We start from the raw sequence: 20,641 nt of genomic DNA on the forward strand, positions 1-20,641 counted from the left end.
ATCACAATATTCTGATGATGGATTTTTGTAAGAAGTGGTCTTTTCATCTTAATACCCCATCATTAATACCCCTAGTTTATATATATACACACACATGTAGGCACACACATATGGTCACCCTAATTTTGCGTAACGCTATACCCTTTCCTATTTATATAACAGGAAAAGGGGTAGGGTTACCTTTTTTAAATTTATACATGTAAACTAGGGTATTAATAAAGGAAACTATATTTTCCCTTTCCTTTCCCTATTCCTAAAAGATGAAAAAAAAATCTAGGATGATGATCCACATGTCCTAGTTGGAAGAATCATGGTCACCCACACATAATCTCAATTATCATTGGAATTTTTTTTTTTTTGATTGACAGATATAGAAGTAGTGTTATATCTAATTTGCATTTCAGAGAAGAATCTCATTTGTGACCCACATACGCATTCTAGGGGGCTAAACTATGCATTAATCTGCATGCATAGGGTTTGACAGCACACATCACAGATTCAAGCCTCTTTTGGGGGGGAGGGTCTGTTACTCTGATGCCATGACCTGGATAGAATCTAAATGGCTGTTGGAAGGAAAAATGTTGAAGAAGAGAAGCAGCTAAGTGTGTCATTATATCTCGATGTAGGTGAAGAACGTGGTCAAATGATGTGGCTGGTGCAGGCATAGTATATGCCAATATTTATCATAGTATAAAGCAAATTAAGTTAGGAATATATAACATTATGACCAGTCACAGGTGACTGTTGTTGATCATTTCCTAATAAGGTCACATTTTAAGGTCTGTTAGATGGTAAGCAAAATATCAGTTCTTGTAATCAACATTTGCAGGAATATAGATCTGAGTGTTTTTGACAAGGTCAAAATGTTATGGCAAGGTGAAACGGCATGGCTTGTGGGTTGCTCCTGGTCAGAAGTGGTGAGAATTTACCAACAGTGGTCCGAGGATTGACAAACCACAATCATTTTAGGCAATAGGGTGTTGGGGCGCCCAAGGGTCATCGATGCACGAGGGCAACGAAGGCTATCCTGTCTGGCCTGAGCCACAGAAGGTCTACTGAGGCACAAGTCACAGAAAATTTTAATGATGGTTATGAGAGGAATGTGTGACAACACACAGTGCATCACACTCTGCTGTAGTCGCAGACCAATCAGAATGCCAATGATGACCCCCGCTGGGAAACTCTGGGTCCAGCCATTCATGTGGGCATAAATTTGACACGTGCCCCCTACCTAAACATTGTTGCAGACCAGGTACACCCTTTATGACAGTGGTGTTCCCTGGTGGAAGTGGGATAATGCACCCTGCCACACTGCGCATTGTTCAGGAATGGTTTGTGGAACATGATGGAGAGTTCAAACCAGGTGTTGTCCTGGCCTCCAAATTCCCCAGATCTCAATCCATTTGAGCATCTGTGGGATGTGCTGGACCAAGTTCAATCCATGGCATCTCCACTTTGCAACCTACAGGACTTGAAGGATCTGCTGCAAACGTCTTGGTCCCAGAGAATAATAATATGGCTGCTATGCCATCCAGAAGATGTCATTAATGATGTGCATCATTAAACTCGTTGCCTGTTTCCCAGAGACCTCGTATTCCTCGGTGTGCACTTTTTCTGTGAACGCCTTTACGTAATCCTCATGGGCTCGAGAGCTGCACGCTATCATATCTGTTGATATTGGATGCACTCATTCATTCAGCTGCCTCCTCTTCTCGTTGCATTTGTCATCTCTCTGTCTAAAAACACATTGTCTTGTTTGGCAGTGTTTACCTCTACGAGCTCCTCTCTGTCTACACTTCATTTATCATTCACACTTGAGGTCTAATGCATATTCTCTTGCTCTTGTTATTTTTCCTCCACATGCCCTTTTGTAAATTGTTCTGTCTGATGTACACACTCTGCTTTTACCGTAATCATTGGTATGTGACTACAGTCTGTCTCAGATCTCTATTCTCCCATCAATCCCTCTCAAGGTGAGAACTCTTCCTCACCTGTCAGCATCATGTCATGTCACAGCGTCGAGACCAGATTGTTGTGACAAAGCTTGACAACCCGGGCTAAAAGCTTCTTCTTCATATGCACCCACAAAAGCACTGAAGGGAAGAATAACGTGCCAGAGAGTTTTGAATCCGGGACTGTGTTGTGACTGAATTATTCAGTTGGATTAGTTAACATTAGCAGTTTGTCAATAATTCATTCTCCAGGAGAAATGTGGTTTCCAGGACAACTTGCATAACATAGTGTTAAGTCCCCTTTGGGCACCTCATATATTTTTAGTAACATAGCTATATGCTCACTTGCCCAATTAAAGCGATGGGAGTTTTAAAAATAAACATGAAGGGGACATGAAACATATGTAATACATTACTAGTTGATCATACAGTAAATCATATTTAAGATGTAAACTATAAAATGAATCCATTTGTTAAGACAGCATTTTATTTTACTAACTGTATAAGATCAGAACTAAGGAACATATGGCCAAATGTTTGCAAATAAATAAATAAAATTAAATGTAAGCAAGTCAGCTATAAAAATCAATACTTAATACATGTATGTACCTCACCAATTTAGCACGTAATTTGTATGTTAATATAGTAATAAAGTTCTTAGCTATCAAAATTACTTTGGCAAAAAACTGGAAAAGAACATGTATGACTTGTGGAAGGGCTCTTTATGAGGAATGCATGTGTTCACTTTCATTTGGAACCCCTTCCTGAAGTGCCCTTCAAAGGCGTAAAAATACAGTTTGGACTTTCGCCCAGAATCTCGCTGGAAGAAGTAGGTCATCCAGGTACTTTTCGCCTACTGTTATATGAATACTATAAATACTACTCGGTTCACATGTTGTTGTTTTTGCACACTATAGAAGTACGCATATTTGGACTCTGTGATTAATTTATTCAGGAACTGGGCCATCTTTATGAGTGAGTCACTGAATCATTCACTCAATGAATTCATTCCAAAACATTGATTCATTCTTGTTGTGACAGTTGATTATGGTTTGGCTTCGTTTAGAATATTCTTTGGAAACTGTAATAACTGGCAATTATGCCCAACAACATGTAATATTAAAGGGGTAGTTCACCCAAAAATGAAAATTCTGTCATTAATTACTTACCCTTATTTCGTTCCAAACCGGCCTTTTTTTTTCTCGCACAAAAAGTATTTACGTCGCTTCATAACATTAAGGTTGAACTATAGTCACATGGACTATTTGAACAATGTCTTATACCTTTCTGGGCCTTGAAAGTGACAATCACGTTGCAGTCTATATATGGGGGGTCAGAAAGCTCTCGGATTTGATCAAAATGATCTTCATTTGTGTTCCAAGATGAATGAAGGTCTTACTGGTTTGGAACGACATGAGGGTAAGTAATTAATGACAGAATTTTCATTTTTGGGTGAACTAACCCTTTTACGAACTGTTGTATAAAAACAATAATTCAATTGTGCTGCGGTCCTTTATTGTTTGATGCTGATTAATTGTATCATTTCAGTCAAAGGCGAACATTTTAAGTATTTCACCTGAACCTAATTGTTTTATTTGGTTTTATATGACTCGGATGTGATTATATTGTTTAGTATAACAGTTAGACTATTGTTTAATTATTAGTTTAACCTGGGTACTTCTGTTACGGAGATGGTTTTTGCCCCCACTCAATTCCTATTTTCTTTAGCATTATGGGGCAGTGCTGTGTCGCCTCATTAACTGGAATGTCAGATACAGGCACCCTTATCTACATTTATTGGTGACAGGATATGCAATTGACAGCCGCTTTGGTCCTGCAGAGCCAATCAACTCGCCCTTGCCTGGACTTCTCAAGGTTGAAGCTGTATCCCATTCATTTGCTTGCTGAGTTTAAACTGTCATCGTTCACCATTCCTCACTTCAAAGTCTCAGAGCACATCCTGACTCATTATGCAGGCCCACTGGAGGATGGTCTCAGTCTCACCTCTACTGCTCTTAAAGTAATAGATAAACCTTTCAATCATCCGTTTCCTCTGCTTTTCCCTGCCTCTTTGTCCTCTTTTTGCCTTCACAGAGGTTGGCGGTGAATTATTTTCTCTTAATCCAGTCTTTTTTGTAGTAGTCTGAGGTTTAAGGTGATTCTACTTTTGGCCAGTGATCTGTGTCGTATTCTCACAGAAAACTGAGAAACTCAGCAGAGCGAAACTCCTTCTTTCTGACATGACTTCTGTCAGGGTGTCAAATGTGTGCCTCTTGAACTGACTGACAGCAGATCCAGTCCCTTGGCCACTGCCTTCTTAAATATGACTCACACATGATTTTTTCTCTCCACAGCCTTCAACAGCACTGACACTGTGGGTTAGTCTGGTATATCATCCTTAAATCAAGAGAGAAGAACTACACTTATGGCAGCCCAAGGACTAAGTCACAGGCTGATCTAAATGGCCTCATTTCTCTGCTGCTCAGCAGAATGTGAACATGTCCTTTGATGGATCCATGATGTATAAGGGCACAAACTATTTTATATTCAACCCCAAGACTGCGTCCTCTAAAATAAGTCCTAAACATATATTTGATTATATGTAAATCATTTCTAAGATTGCGTTATCTAAAGTTTAACATATATTTAATTAAATGTAAATCATTTGATTGCGCAATCTAAAGTTTAACATATATTTTATTATAAATCATTTATAAGATTGCATTATGTAAAGTTGAACATATATTTATCATTTATAAAATTGCGTAATCTAATTTTAACATATATTTGATTATATGTCAATTATTCATAAGATTGATTGCATCAACTAAATTTTACATATTTAATAATAGGCCATGTACAGTAAATTTCCACAAAGACGTAGATATTTTTTTTACATAATATTATATGCAGAGGTAGACAGTAGCAAAGTATGTGTACTTGAGTAGGCTACTGCAGTACTTAAGTACACTTTTTGAGTATCTGTAGCCTACCTTTCTTGAGTATTAAAACAATTTTCTGGAAACTTTTTACTTTAACTTCATTACATTATCAGACAAATATCTTACTTTTTACTCGACTACAATTCTGTCAAGGTCTTTAGAAAATAATAATGCCAGTCAGGGGATGATTTTGGTTGCAAGGGGTTGCATTTTAGTTGGAAATAAGTCAAATTGACGTCAGAACCCGACGTCAACATCCAACGTCGGACAGATGTTGGATTTTGGTTGGAAATTAAAGTCGGGGTGCCGTCAGAACCCGTCTGATGTTGGTTTCTGACGTCAACCCGATTTTCATTTTCAACCACAATACAACGTACTGTGACGTACGGGAACAGCCATTTGGGTGTCCGAAACCATTGTGGACATTATTGAGTGCACTTGTTCAATCTCAAAGTCAATCCCACTACTGGATTTGTGTTCTAGAAATAAATTTGATATTGATATGAGGGTATAGGCATAGATTCAGAGGCATAATAGCCTATTGTAACAACAATGCAAACAATGCATTGACATTTACTTTTGATAGCCTACTTAAGTAGGCTATACTTTTAAAACAAAGTAGGCTACTTCTGTACTTTTACTTAAGTAAAAAATCAGTCTTTACAACTTTTACTTGTAACGGAGTAATATTTGACAAGTCACTCTTAAAAATAAAGGTTCTTAAACGGTTCTTTGTTGGGGTATATGGTTCCATGAAGAACCTTTAACATCCAAGGACCCTTTCCATTGCACAAAAGGTTCTTTGTAGCGCTAAAAGGTTATTTCGATTATAAAAGGGTTCTTCACCATCAATCACCATCAAAACGATTACAGCATATATTTTAAAAATAGGTTCTTCAAGGAACCTTTCAGTGAAAAGTTCTTTGAGGAACCAATAAAGGTTCTTCTATGGCATCGCTGTGAAACCTCCTTTTTGGTTCTTCCTGGCACCTTTATTTTTAAGAGTGTAGTATCTGTAGGCTACTTTCACGTGTAAGGAAGTTGTGTACTTTGTCCACCTCTGATTATATGTAAATAATTTCTACGATTGCATCATCTAAAGTTTAACATATAAGATAAGCTATATGTAATTCATCTGATTACTTATTAATGTTATACATTTTGTAACTTAATGCCATAAAACAACATACTTTATCATTCTGACGTATTCATTACGTAAAGGATATATACAGTCAGTTGGTCATCGTCTCTAAATTAAACACAAAACACATGAGTTAAAATCATTTTACATTGTTTTTATTTTTTAAATATGTGTTTGTATTTTTTATATATTTGTATTTATAATTATTTATTATTTATTTAGCATTGTTTAATTAATTATAGCCTAATATGCATGCAACTAATCTCAATATTCATCATAAATCTAGTCGTGCATGTTTCATAAACAGCTAATTGAACAAAGATAAAGATAAAACAAAGATAAAGTAGACAAAAAATAAAAATATTAAAGTAGACAAAAAAAGAAGAGTACCGGAATACCAATCTACTTTAGGAACTGTGAAAAGTTACAACTATAAATGCTCTATTTTCTCTACCGTCCACAGTCTACCGCTATTCATTTTGCGCTGCCCAGAGAGACTCGTACTTGAGCGACGCTCCCTGGCTTTACCAAACGGCAGCTGACTGGATGTTGGAGGACTGAGAGGAGGAGTAGCTGTTGCAGTAACAACATCCTGGATATTGGAGCCTGGCGGCGCACACGGCTACAGAAATAAGGGGGAACGACGACATAACGGAGGCGGTGGTGGCATTCGCGAATGTTTCAGTGCATAGAAGCAGGGGCATAAACGTGAGCCTGGCAACTTTCAGGCATTAATTGTGGATTTACGGTCTATGGCGCCGATTTATCCCGAGGCACCGACAAGGTGATGCAGCAGCTGCAGGACGGGATCAGTCCTCTACACGGCTGCCAGCTGAATGCCTTTACTGGAGGAAAAAGGCGCAGCACACGTCCAGCGCAGGCCGGCTTGATATTTTATTAAAATAGGGCATTATGTAGAGAGGATCCCCCAGCGGTTGCGATAGCGTTACACCCGTGGTTTACTTTCAATATTGTATCGGCTCTCGATATCGCTCTCCGGTTCAGAGACGCTGCCACGGCATCAAGCGGTTCAGGCCTGTGCTGAAACACCGTCCGCGCGCTCCTCCGCGATATTTACCGTTTGAAGCTCATGATGATGTGACGGGAACTTTTATCGTTAACACGCAGAAGGAAACCTAGTAGATCTAGTAAATCTGTAACATTGTGTTCACTATACTGTCGGTCAGTTTTCTTTTCTTAATGTTCTCCTAGGTTGCGTTACTATTTTGTCATATCAAACTGCTTTTTTCACTATCGAAAACGTATTGCTAGTTTAAGATAAATACGCCTTACGGGCGGTGAGGGCGGACTCGCCGTTTATCGTGAAGATAACGACTTGACCCAACCCGCCTCGACACCGAGAAGCGTTTGGATCAAAGCGAGGATCATGGATCAGAATGATAAAAAGACCCTCACGGTATGTGCACACATTTAACCCATCTGTGAGAATATTAATAAAATAGTAATACAAATCCTGGCTGATCTTAAAGATAAGAGCTGCGTTTTGAGCACGAAACGCTTGATGTGGCGCTGTAATGAAGCACAAGCACTTGTACAGGTGTCACATTGTCATGCTCAAAGTCTGATAGATAGAGTAGCCTACTTACTGTCTATATGCAGAATTTTATATATTTGGCGCATGTTCATTCCGATGATTGTTGTTTTGATATAATGCTGATCTCATTTTTGAATGGTTACTCGTCCTTGCTTGTTTGTCTCTAGTCTACCTGTGTTTGACATGAATGTGAAGCTGTGTCAGGGCATGATAGTCCAAACAAGACCATCTAATAAAGTAGTTTTGGACCATAATGCTTGCTTGCGTCCTCATGATGAATTTTTTGTTTGTAAATGTAGACCTTTTTTAAGTGTGAACCAAAAGCCCATGTATGTAAATTAATGGGTGGCGTAATGGTAGGGAAAAAGTATTGAATCCTTATAATTAAGAAATGTATCATGAGCTAGAGTGTTACACAGTACTGCAGGTACGGTAATAACATGTGTAGCATTACTCTTATTCCATAAACACAGTACAATTGGTTGTGTAATTTTATTGAGTTCAGTATAGAGTATAGGCTAATTAAGTAGCCTAACTTGCGTTCAGACCCAATTTGACTGATTAGTTGGTAGCTATATTTCTTTTCCACCAACAAAAATAGTACAGAGATTAGCCAAAACACCAGGCTTTGCCTGTCACCGAGCAAAACCGACTAAAAGCTGGCCTAGATCAGCGTATTTGAGCGGAGCGACATAGATTTCCCCTCCTGGCTCAGAAAGCCTCTCCCTGCTTCTAAATCAATCTACTTCCCTACTATATAGTTGGTGAAAAACAGTATGTGAGATGAGTAGTATGTCCACATTTATAAAACTGTAAATTAAATTACCTAAACGACCTACTACTTTTGGTGAAATTCGCATCTGATGAACACTTTACTATCCCATGAGGCCATGATAATTTATGTGAATGGCAGTAAATTGATACAACTGATGTTGGTAGGTCACATGACGAAATTGGGGATGTACAACATCTGAATTTCATTCATATTACCCATATTCATACTATAAAGCACATACTTTGTACTGCATACTATCATAGTAAGTTTCAAATCAAATGTTGTATTCAGTATGCGAGGAGGCTGGGTCAAAACGGTACACTAGTATTAGCATACCAATCTCACTATCTATTACTACCTTCAAGTGCACATGGGAAACTCTTACCTCCAAATCTAGCTTTTGTTATTATAACATCACTAATTCAAGGTGTAATAACATGGCAGCCTAGAAACAAAACAAAACCCAAAAATGTGTGAATAAACCCAAATAGCAATCACTGACTTATATGGTATCTCAACTAAATGTGAAGCAAGCCATGAAAGTAGAGTGATTTGACACCATTTGCTACAGACTTGCTTTCTACTCACAGATCTCTGTGTATAGATTATAGCCTATATTACATAATATTAATAATATTATATATCAGTGTCTCTGCCATGTTTCAAATTGTCACCCCCCTTTCAATGTCACAACTTGTGTATCATCTAGAATAGTTTCCCACTTGTAAATGCAACTTTGCTCGGCCATTCATATGCTCGTAACTCTTAATTACGATATTTCCTACTTCACTTGAAGGGCACAAATATATTACACAAATAATAGACCAAATTACTTCTAATCACTAGTGACTACTAGTCTAGAACAGAGGAATCCAATTAGATTCCTGGAGCTACCTGTTGTTTAATAAAATTTAGACTCATGTCCTTTCTGCTGCTTAACATAATTGCCATGGAAACTGAAGTTCATTTTTAATGGCAAGCTTCTGTTGAATGTCTTATGACAGTCAGTATCTGATAATGTGTTTGTTTTCAGAGCAAGTGGAATCAGTTGTGATCTACAGGACAACTCAAATTCTATGATAAGAAGACATTCGGCAGTCAAGCTCCCTTTTGCTGCAATGAGATAATAGTGTGGCTTACACAAAACCAACCTTGACACTTATCCCACCATATTCCAGTTCATCATCAAAATATGACCACGCCGGCTCTATTGCCACTCTCGGGACGTAGGATACCTACCCTCTCGCCCGGTGCCTCCTCATTCCCACATCACAGAGCCACCTTACGGCTCTCCGAGAAGTTCATCCTCCTCCTCATCCTCAGTGCCTTCATCACCTTGTGCTTTGGAGCGTTTTTCTTCCTCCCGGACAATTCCAAACACAAGCGCTTTGACTTTGGCTTGGAGGACGTGTTGATACCGCACATCGAGTCAGAGAAGGAGGCGAGGCACAGCAGCAGACAGGTCATACATGGCGTGGGAGCTCACGACGAGCATCGGCACAGGTGAGATCTCCACATCGCCATGTGTTTTTGTGACTCTGTGTATAACATCTTCACTGTGACGCTTTATTCGGAAAACAAACTGAACCGCTTCCATGCAAATCTATGCGGCAGAAAAAAGTATATGAAAGATTATTAACTTTTGCTTTCTTTTATTATTAAAGGGATAGTTCATCCAAAAATGAAAATTATACCATTAATAACACAGCGTCATGTCGTTCCAAACCCACAAGTCTTTTGTTCATCTTCGGAACACAAATTAAGATATTTTTAATGAAATCTGAGAGCTTTTTGTACTCTCCATAGACGCTTTAAAACGTTCATAAAAAGATTGTAAAACTAATCCATATGAATTGAGCATTTTAGTCCAAATTTTCAGAAGAGTCTCGACCTCTTTATATGATTAACAGAGTTAACTAAAGGCCTTTATTCACAGATAAACATTGATCAGCGAACATAAACGAGCTCAACAAAACCTGGTTGATGTGCGAGAACAAACCTCATTGGTTCTTGCTGAAGCTCAAACGCGCTGCGTAACACGAGAATGAACCTCATTGGTTCTTGCTGAAGCTCAAACGTGCTGCGTAACACGAGAATGAACCTCATTGGCTCTCGCACGTAATGCAAACATGCTTGAGCTTCAGTGCGTTTACCATAACGGATGTGTGAATTGATGAATGTTTATGTGAATAAAAGCCTAAATTCAATCTGTTTATCATATAAAGTGACCGAGTCTCTTCAGAAATTTTTTACTAAACTGCACAATTCATATGGATTAACTTTTTGAGTTGTCAAAATGGTTGTTGCTAGCTGTCTATGGAGGGATGGAAAGATCCCATCAAAAAAAAAAATCTTCATTTGTGTTCTGAAGATGAACGAAAGTCTAACGGGTTTGGAACGACATGAGGGTGAGTAATTAATGACAGATATTTGGCTTTAATCTTACTATGCACTTTGTAATTGGAAAGCTCGTACCACTATTTCATGGCAGGAGGGAAAAAGCTTTAAATGCACTATTCAGGCCAAGCACACATGTAGGTGTGAGCTGTGCAAACAGACTATTCACAGATTGTCTGTGCTGTCGTTAATGGCCCTGTGATCTCTGAAAGCTTTTCACACCCCAATCCATAGCAGCAAACAGTGATTTAGAGTCAGAAATCTTTGGGAATGTTTTTTTTATTAGGTTTGAAAATTCAAAAACTTTCCAAGATCATTTCGGAAAAGCGTATGTTATTAACCGCAAGGCAAAGAACCCCTTCACTGTTTTCTACGCATTCTGCAATTGATGTATTTATCATCTCCTTTCCCCCCCCTAACAATACTTCCAAAATTATAAAAGGCTTTTCTTTTCCGCCTGAGATGGTTGCAGCCACACAGTCAGTGGTTCGGCTCTCTGTTTCTTTCTTTAGCTGTGTGGACCACAATTCATTGAGAGTTTAAGTGAACTTCGGTGAAAGAAAGCGCTTTCTGCTTCTTTGTTTTTACAGGGGCCTCTATGTGTTGTTTCTACTTTCACCATTGAGCTGCTGCGTGTACTCTCTGTCTTAAGAACCAAGCCATGGCTTCAAATCTTGTCTAGGTTGATCCTGTGTGAGGTTTGCGTGCAACTTCCAAAAAAAAAAAGATTGTATGTATCTTTGAAAATGAGGTTGCAATCTAACGTTGTTGTTTGAAAGTCACATGACTTTCCCTCTGCAATATAAGATGAGTTATCGAAATGTCAAAGCTTCTTTTCTGTGCATCCCGTGCTTTAATATCACAGCAGTCCCCCCCCCCCCCCCCCCCCTCCACACCTTTTGCAATACGATCCTCGGTAATAGAAACATTTAAATTAAATGCAGCTTGTTTTTTTTGTGGTCAGTCAAGCTTTCATTTATGGAAATGTGTGGCAAATGCTGACTCTGTCTCAGCGAGGCATTAGTGTGACTGAGGACAGTCTCAATTTTACCGGCTGGATTGAACAGAGCCTCTTAAGTACACTAGAAAATAAACCTGCTGAGCTGATGAAATTTTAACGTTAATGCATATTTTTATTTTTTGGCACCGTCGTCCCAAAGGTAGAGTTGAAGTGCAGTCAGACGTACGGCCGGCAAGTGTATTTGCTAGTGAGAGACAGAGGCCCTGTTTACACCTGGTATTCATTTAAGATGCGTTTTGGTCAATCGGATCACAAGTGCACAACGCTAAATACGGGTGGGTCTAAAATGCTTTGAGCTTCTCCACTTTCGACCTCTTCCAGAAGTAGTCGAAAACACATTTGACCAGATTGCTATCAAAGTGTAGACGCTCATTTGGTCGAAGGCGTTAATGCGTGAACATTATGGGAAGCGCGCTAGCCAGACAAGATTTAAACTTTGTCAGCTGAAGACCCAAGTTTGGTTTAAAGACAAAAAACAAACCAAGCAACAATGTTCTCTCAACATTGATTTCAAACACGCACTCATGGTCACTCACTGCTCCTCTCCATATGTTTTTCGTCGTCTCCTTCATATGTAAATTGTGCGAGCAATTTGCTAAAAATATGGATGCAAAATGGCTGCAAAAGGAGAAAATACATCAAACATGTTCACCTATTCGAGAACACATTCCCTTCTGTGCAGATAAAAGTCTCCCATTAATTTTAATTTTGAGTAATTTTAAAACTTTAAGTTTATAAAGTTTTATGCAGTAATTTGTAGTTTTTGTTATTTTGTATTAAATCATAAAACACAGAATCCAGACAAATTCAAACAGACAAACCAGAATTTCTGAATAAAATACTTTTCATAAGACTCTATTATTCTTAAAAATGTTAAGTTATTAATGATAAAATTATTTGTTAATCTAATCCATAATCAATTAGTGCATTTAATTGATTCAACATTTTGATTGAAATTTGAATAAACACAAAACAAATGGTTTAATTCTTTATAATAAGGCATTTGTTATTTTAACTGATGATAAAAAATAATTAGTTTAATACCGTATTTTCTGAAGCCGTGATATTTTCTGGGACCGTTACCATACCGCGAACATCTCATACCGTTACAACCCTAAATACCATGTGTAAACGGGGCCTAAACAGATAATGTAGTGGAAAGCATTGTTTTCGGAGCCATTCTGATGCTAATAACACAAACAATGCAGAATGTTGTTGTTCTGAGCATTACCTCAAACTGTAGTCTAATGGGCTAGACTTGGGATCCTGTCTGCCGCGACATGTGACCACATGAACAACCACGTATTTCAGTGTTCATGGTGACCGTGTGATCCGTCTTCAGCTGTCATGGCTGTGCTGTTTAATGTGATAATGATGACATAATGAAAGTATATATTTAGCTTGGTGTCTTCTCTGCATTATAGACGTAGTTGCATTTATTTATCATGTTTAGTAAGTGCTCAGATGGCACAGTCATATTCCATGCTCCATTTTTCCCACCAGACAAGCGTGATGGTAATAAATGGGCATTCATGCTTGCATACAGGCATGTTCACGTTCTCTGTGCTGTAATTATCATGACCCTTCCATTTAGCTTGACATTCACAGACCCATTACAACAGCTGTTTGACTCTACAGTCATGAGGTGTTGTCGTAGATGTCCAAATAATTAGCATTAGCCCTTCAACTAATGAAATATGCATGTGTAATGAAATGGGGAGTGTTTTTTTTAAAGCATTAATATAGATAAAAAAATTTAACATTACGTAATTTTATATTATGTCTGATAACTGTTGTACATAAATTATTTTTTTATTGTTTTAGCTCTGTGGCTATTGCCATTTATCAGTAAACGTAGATAAGTAGATACGTGTAAAGTTGAACATCAGCAAAATGCACCTCATTTGTTTAATTGGCCTACTCATTAGTACTAAAAATATTAATTGGTTGGGTAGTCTCATCAAATTAAGATGATTCACTTTTCATCCAACCTAGACAAGGATTAAGAGTTTTTTTTTTATTGTCGCTTGCTAAAGTTGCACAATTTTGTGCATTTTTATTTCCCCTGATAAAAATTCAGATTTAAAATGCATTTTATTTCATTTTATTTATTTTGCTCCATGTTTGGTGCACTTTTGTATTGCTGCAGTTGGCCAAAATATTTTTTCTAAATAAGAATATTAAACAAAATAAGAAATCTTAATATTGTAATATTTCACTCAGCTACAAGGTTACTAAGAAAAAGAATATAATATTATAATAATATAAAATTTGTTTTGTCAGAACTAATATTCATGGCTGTCTCAATTTCTTTGCTTTCAAACCATAGACTATATTAGCTTTTGTTTTGGTGGAAAATTTTAGGGAGCCCTTAAAAACCTCTCTTTTGTTGACAACAGCTGGTTTCTCTATACAAGTTTGGGAAGATGTTTGGCTCACGTTGCATTCCCAAATGCACATTATAATCCTTGTGCCTAACAACGCCCCTTAGGTATTCTAAAATCACTGTAAACAATGGCTTCTTGGGGATTATTGCTTTATTATAAGCGACCTAAACTCAGATTGGATTTATGGATGTGTTTATGTGGAGAAGCATTCACTGCGACGTGTTCTGTTTCATTGCGTTCTCACATAATTCCAGAAGCTTCACATAAATGTTCTATCTGTATTTTCCTAAATTCCCCCAAAAGTCGAGTCACGGTTATACATGAGTGATGAATCCTGCCTATTGAGCCTGCTGCCCATCTGCTTTCGCTCATGACCCATAGAGCTCATCCTGGCCATGAGCTCTGAAGCCAAACACAAGCTCTCTGACTGATCCGCCTCTTACCTGGGGGGACTGAGATCTGTGCCAGCCCGTGTCTTGTTATGCCTGTCTGTGTGCCATGTTCGAGCAGTCTATCCTCTATTCCCCTTGTTTACCTGTGCGTGCTCATTGTTGGTTTTCACAAGTCCTGCATTCAGGTAAAAGTTTAAATTCAGGTCTAACAAATATGTGGAAATCATTTCCTTCACTGTTAATTTACAGTACCGTAAATTAATATCGAGATAAATATCGATATCGTATGATATGGGAATTTTTTTTTTTTTTGGGCCATATCACCCAACCCTACGGCAGGTATAGTTTGGATGCGGGTGTTGCCACATGTCCTGTAGATGTTTGCTTGATGAAACCCATTGAAAAAAATTGGTATAAGTTTGAAAAAGATTTTTGTTTTATTCTCTTATGCACAACGCACCAAGGCTGAATTGATTTGATCAAAATATGTAAAAAAAAATCATCTTTTAAATTGTAATAATATTTTACAATAACTGTTTTCTATTATAAAATATCTTACTGTAATTTATTCCTGTAATGGCAAAGCTGAATTTTCAGCATCATTATTTAGTGTCACATGATCTTTCAGAAATCATTCTAATATGCTGATTTGTAACAATATAATATATAATATATTTTTTATTATATTATATATTAATATCTTAATTTTAGATGTTAATATATTAGTTTATAAATATATCTCCTTTCGCTGCAGGGGCCATTTTCTTTTTTGTCTTTTTTTTCATCAGATGGGATGCCAGCAGGCTGTGCATGAACCACCAACTGTTATTTTAACCAGAAAGCTGGCAAAAAAAGTCTAAATCCATAATGAAGCTGGGCATACGGCAGATTTATGCACAATGTGAAATTAGCTTTAGCTACGGTATCCAACAAAGGTCAAAAGAAATGAGAAGCATTGTGAAAATACCCACAATATACAGTTATTCCTATCTGGATGGGATGACAGATTTCTCATAGGACTGCTTGAGTTAGCCAAACAACTCTAATATTTACAGAGGTTTGTGCAAGAAAAACACAGACATACTAGATTCAGAAGGGATTTAAATCACAAATACGACTTCAAAAGACAAGGTTACTTAACCACCTCAGGGAAAGCCAAACTAAACTTTGCTGGTCTGTAGGTATTTTCTCCAAGAAGACGGTTCTCAGTCTGTCATGGTTTTATTTGGTCTCAAGGAAACCCCAATCTCCTCTTGATCGGTGTAGAAAAGCGTGAACTTCCCCCATGCTGTTGGCCAGCCGAGTTGTTGTAAAATTAGTGGACGTGGCTCATGTTCTCTGAGTAAGTGTGTCACTGTGGTGGGCTGATGTAACAGATGCCCTGTGACTCGCCACGCTAATTGAGTTAGCGCTCACACCTGCCAACCTGACATGGAGCTTAAGGCTCCTCTAAAAGCGAGAAAGTGCTCGGCTTGAGCTAAACCAGACCCTTTTCCTAAACCTGACAGTTTATTTTTCAATTTTAGTCCTGATACTGCTTAAATTGGATGAGCTACATTTGATGGCATGTTAGAGATTCAATCTGAGTGAAAAATGTACCTGCTCCTGCCAAAGCTTTAGTAAGAGGCAGATTCATTTGAAGTGTCTGAGCGCTGGCACTTTATTAGAGGCTTGTTTCTATTAGAGCAGAGAAACAGACAGATGATGATGACGTGCTCCTCAAAAAAAAAGTGATAATGACGTTGTTATTATTGCAGAAAACATCATTTAGTTTCATTGTAGTTAGTGGTGATGGAAAAATGCTCCGAAAGCTGTTGTGACCAAGCGAAAACATTGCAGATCATCTTTCTGAGCTAAATCGGTGGTTAAAATAAAGTTCAGCATCAGTAGTGATAATGGAAATACAATGTGAAGGCCCCGATATACTCACGGTAAAGTTCTTTTTCCTTCTTCGCCTAGGGGTAAAACAAAGTTCGAAATGCGTGACCAGCGATATACTGTTAGCGAACATCTGATGAATATGTAAATGTCCTAAGCTCTTTCCTCTCTTAATAACAAAATAAACGCACAACAAAATTGAGGAAACCACAAGCATTTTATAACAAAGCATAGCCTTGTAGCTACATAGCATCTGATCACTGCAACGTGGATATGTTTGCACAAGCTCTGCAATTCGGCATTCTAGTAGTCACGTCACGTTTATTTATATAGCACTTTATACAATAGATTGCTTAAAATCAAGCAACTTTATCGTATTAAACATGAAAAACAGTGTCAGTGTCTCATTTAATCAGAAGTACAACTTAATTTTGTACTGTAAAGCAGCTCTCCAGTGTTTTCATGTTCTCACTCACGGACGTCTGACCTCTACGGACTGAACAGGAGAAATGAAGCGGAAAAGATTTCCAAGGCAGAGCCTCCGCACTACCTATTACGTAATCGCCACGGACCAATGGTAGTAACTGTTTCGAACTCCCAAAACAAACCTCAAACGAAGTTCGTTTTGGCCTGATTTTGTTCTAAATTACATCACATTGTTCTTCGATTTCGCTTGAAGTATATTGGGACCTTTAGGATCAAGAGCAACAAAATCAACTACAACATATTTAGTGTATAACAGTGAGAAGACTACTTGCCCTACCAGATCATTGGGGCATTGTCACTACATCTGACATTTGTTAATTTCATAACATTTGTTAATGCGTTTGTGTTGTATTAGTTTTTCTGGGATATATTAAATCTATAAAACTACTGAACTATACTACCTACATCTATGCTAAGATGAACATTTCAAATACCAGTATGCTACTTTTTCACATGACCTCACAGTTGCACATTTAATTCATTGAGTGGCATCCATTTATCATCTCAAAAGTAAAAGGTTATTTAATTTTTTTTTTTTTTTTTTACAAATGTCAGATAAAATAAGTCAAGATGGTAACATTATCATGGTTGATATCGCTCCTGGTTTGTTTTTCATGACTGAAGTGATTAAAAATGACAGAGTCCATTGCACACAGCTGTCCATCCTCATGAGGCAGCTTTACATCAAATAGGGCAGGAATGGAAGTCAGATAAGAGATTTGTTTTTAAAAAGAGACATGAAAAATGTAGGAAGGAATAAAGAGAGGCTTCGCTTCGCTCAAGTGCTGTCCACTTAAAGGCTGTAGTCAGACCTGTATGCATCATTTGATACCAGGAGGCTGTTATTCCCCAGAGCAGCTTCAGGCTGGGAGTGATACAGAAAGAAACCACCACACAGCGTTGTATCTTTGAACCCTTGAAAGGCAAGATGGGGCTAGAAAGCGATGGATGGTGGGGAGGGTGAGGAAGAAGGCCCTTCCTGAACTCTATATTGGAAATATGAGTTGCTGACCTTATTTTCTAGTGGGAAATGGGCCAGCAGCCACGTGGCTTCGCAGGTGTTGGTGGTATTTTGTGGAAAATGAGCTCAGTTCTCAAGGGTATCGTGTGTTAGTACGTCGTCGTTCACACATAAACATTTGCAGGCACTGTACTACACTAAATACTAATGAAAAGCACATACAGTATTTATCAGTGGGCGAGTTAAGCAGTGTGTTCCTCTTATTCCTCAATAACACAGCTGAATACTTCAAGCTGTCCTTGATGCTTCAGATTTCTGTAGGTGTTTCTTCATTCTCTTTGCATTTCTTTATCTCTTTTCTGTCTCTGTATTTGAGCAAGGCAGAAAATGAATCCTGATCAAAGCCTAATGATGGGGCTGAGGAATGGGTCTGTGTGAGATAGATTGGGTCTCCTGAGGCGTACAGAATTAATCTGCTGTACCAGAATGAAAACCTGCTTTATACCTAGAGCCACACATGGGGGGATAACGGCTCCAAAAGTGCTTCTGGACCCGTTCTGCTATAGACGGTGTTTGGTGTACTTCCACGATAAGCTTTGACTTGTGAAGAAGCTGGGGTTTGAAGGTGGATGTGTGGGTAGGTTGATGGTAGATAGTGTTGAGTGCTCAAAAACTGATGGAAGCCGAGCATCTTAACACCTGCTCATGGTGGGTGTAATATAATAAGCGCTTATCTGTTCACAATGGCAAGCTCTGCTGAATTTACCAGTGTTCTGTTGGCATGGCAGTGCTATCTAACATCCATTATACAACAACACCATCTTGCTGTATCCATTTACATTCAATCATTTAGCAGACGCTTTTATCCAAAGCGACTTACAAACGAGGAGAGCAATAGAAGCAACAGTACAGTAATGAGATCAAAAAGTATGGATTTAAAAAACATTTATTTAGACACACATTTCCAGACAATCCCTGTATTCATGCATCATTAGTTAGATTCATTAATCATCATAGATTAAATATGTCGAAATGGTGTTTCTTTAAGGTTTTATTGATGTTAACTCTCTTACAGGGAGCTTATATAATGACATTACATTTCAAAGAATATTCCACCTAGAGCTTGTTGGAATGATGTAGGTGGGTTCACATAATGCCTGTAAATAATGGAATTGCTGATGAAAAGTAGTAGCGTACGCAATGGATTGAACTAAACATGTTAATTCAGCCACACTTTGATTTGCCCTGGACTGACTTTGTCTCAGTTTGGGTAATTGATTCAAACTAATTTTGACATGCTTCTAATCACATGTTTGACATTATGAGCCTTCCATGAAATCACCTAGACTCTACCGCAGCTTTGAGAAAGCCTTTCAAAAAGAGAGAGAGACTGCAGCCCCCCCCCCCCAAAAAAAAAAAGAAAATGCCAAAAGAATAATGTAAGTGGGAGTGAATGGTTGCAGGCTGAGATTTGTAGGTGAATCCATTATAACGGAGTGTTACCATAGACTATAGATGTCTGTACTCTAATGCAATGCAGAGTTTTATTGGTGTTTACTGTCATTAGTGAGGCCCTTTGCTCTCATGTCCCTCGCAAGGAGCCATTAGTGCCCACATTTTTCCAACTCGCACGTCCCTGTTTGCAGACTAGCTATTTAACCCCCGCATTGGAAATGCTCACATCAGCACTCACTTTACTGTAATTGCAGCTTTTCTCTGGTACGACAACGTTAGTGTCCGTCGCATGTATTTCTCAAGCTAATTAAGCACTTTGATGCAAAATAGCGGGTAAAAATTGTTGCATTCAAATGATTGTTAAGCCATTATAGTTTAGCAGATACCAGGAGACAGCGAGACTGAGTGGGGAAGAATGACAAAACGTCTCGCTGTCACCTGGCGAACGTTTCCAGGCCGTAACAATGAACGAACCAGTCTGAGATGACCTGCGTCGCCCCGGCATATCACTGTCTGTGTCACTGTATCCACCTGACCTCTTTTCCTTGCAATCCCCTTCTGCTCTTTCTTTAGTTTGGTGTGCTTCATTGATTCACAAGACCTACAAATCTTCAGTCTCCACCCTTATTGTGCGTGTGTGTGTGTGTGTGGTTATGTTACCTTGTAGCTTATAGTATATGAGTCTCCTGTGCATTCTCCCACACTCCACTCCATGATTGCTCTTAATTATACATACTAAACAAAACAATAATATTGTTGTAACACGTTGTTTCTGTTAATACAATTTTATTGCGAAAAACTGAATTAATTCCAATTGTTTGATTATAAATCATGTTTGTTGGAGCTATTTGTTGTTAGTGTACTCTGGGTGGAGTACATATAAAGTGATGTGACGTGAAGGCCCCCTACTCTTTTCGAAACACATCCTGGGATTTTTTTTTGTGACCACAGAGAGTCAGGACCTTGGTTTAACGTCTCATCTGAAGGACAGTGCTTTTTGACAGTAGTTTAGTGTCCCCATCACTACACTGGGGCATTAGGACCCACACAAACCACCACAGGGTGAGCGCCCCCTACTGGCCTCACTAACACGTCTTCCAGCAGCAACCTAGTTTTCCCAGGAGGTCTCCCATCTAGGTACTAACCAGACTCAACCCTGCTTAGCTTCAGTGGGCAACCAGTCTTAGGCTACATGGTGATATGGCTGCTGGACCGGTACACACATTATGCACACAAATTAGTAGCAGTAAGTAGTGAAAACGCACACATACACTGCAAACTGTGGACACACACACCCCA

At 38.5% G+C, this 20,641-nt stretch overlaps 1 protein-coding gene across 1 annotated transcript in view; it reads left to right on the forward strand.

Annotated features, from left to right (window-relative positions):
- Positions 1 to 6,496: 6,496 nt before the first annotated feature.
- man1a2 (mannosidase, alpha, class 1A, member 2) overlaps positions 6,497 to 20,641 on the forward strand; it is a 79,612-nt gene continuing 65,467 nt past the window's right edge. Inside the window, exons 1-2 of the mRNA XM_079619000.1 lie at positions 6,497 to 7,452; positions 9,399 to 9,868. Coding sequence (XP_079475126.1) covers positions 9,558 to 9,868 — 311 coding nt within the window. The 5' untranslated portion in view covers positions 6,497 to 7,452; positions 9,399 to 9,557. The remainder of the gene's footprint in view (positions 7,453 to 9,398; positions 9,869 to 20,641) is intronic.

This window comes from Phoxinus phoxinus, assembly GCF_949152265.1.
Source record: "Phoxinus phoxinus genome assembly, chromosome: 7".
Classification (NCBI taxonomy): domain Eukaryota; kingdom Metazoa; phylum Chordata; class Actinopteri; order Cypriniformes; family Leuciscidae; genus Phoxinus; species Phoxinus phoxinus.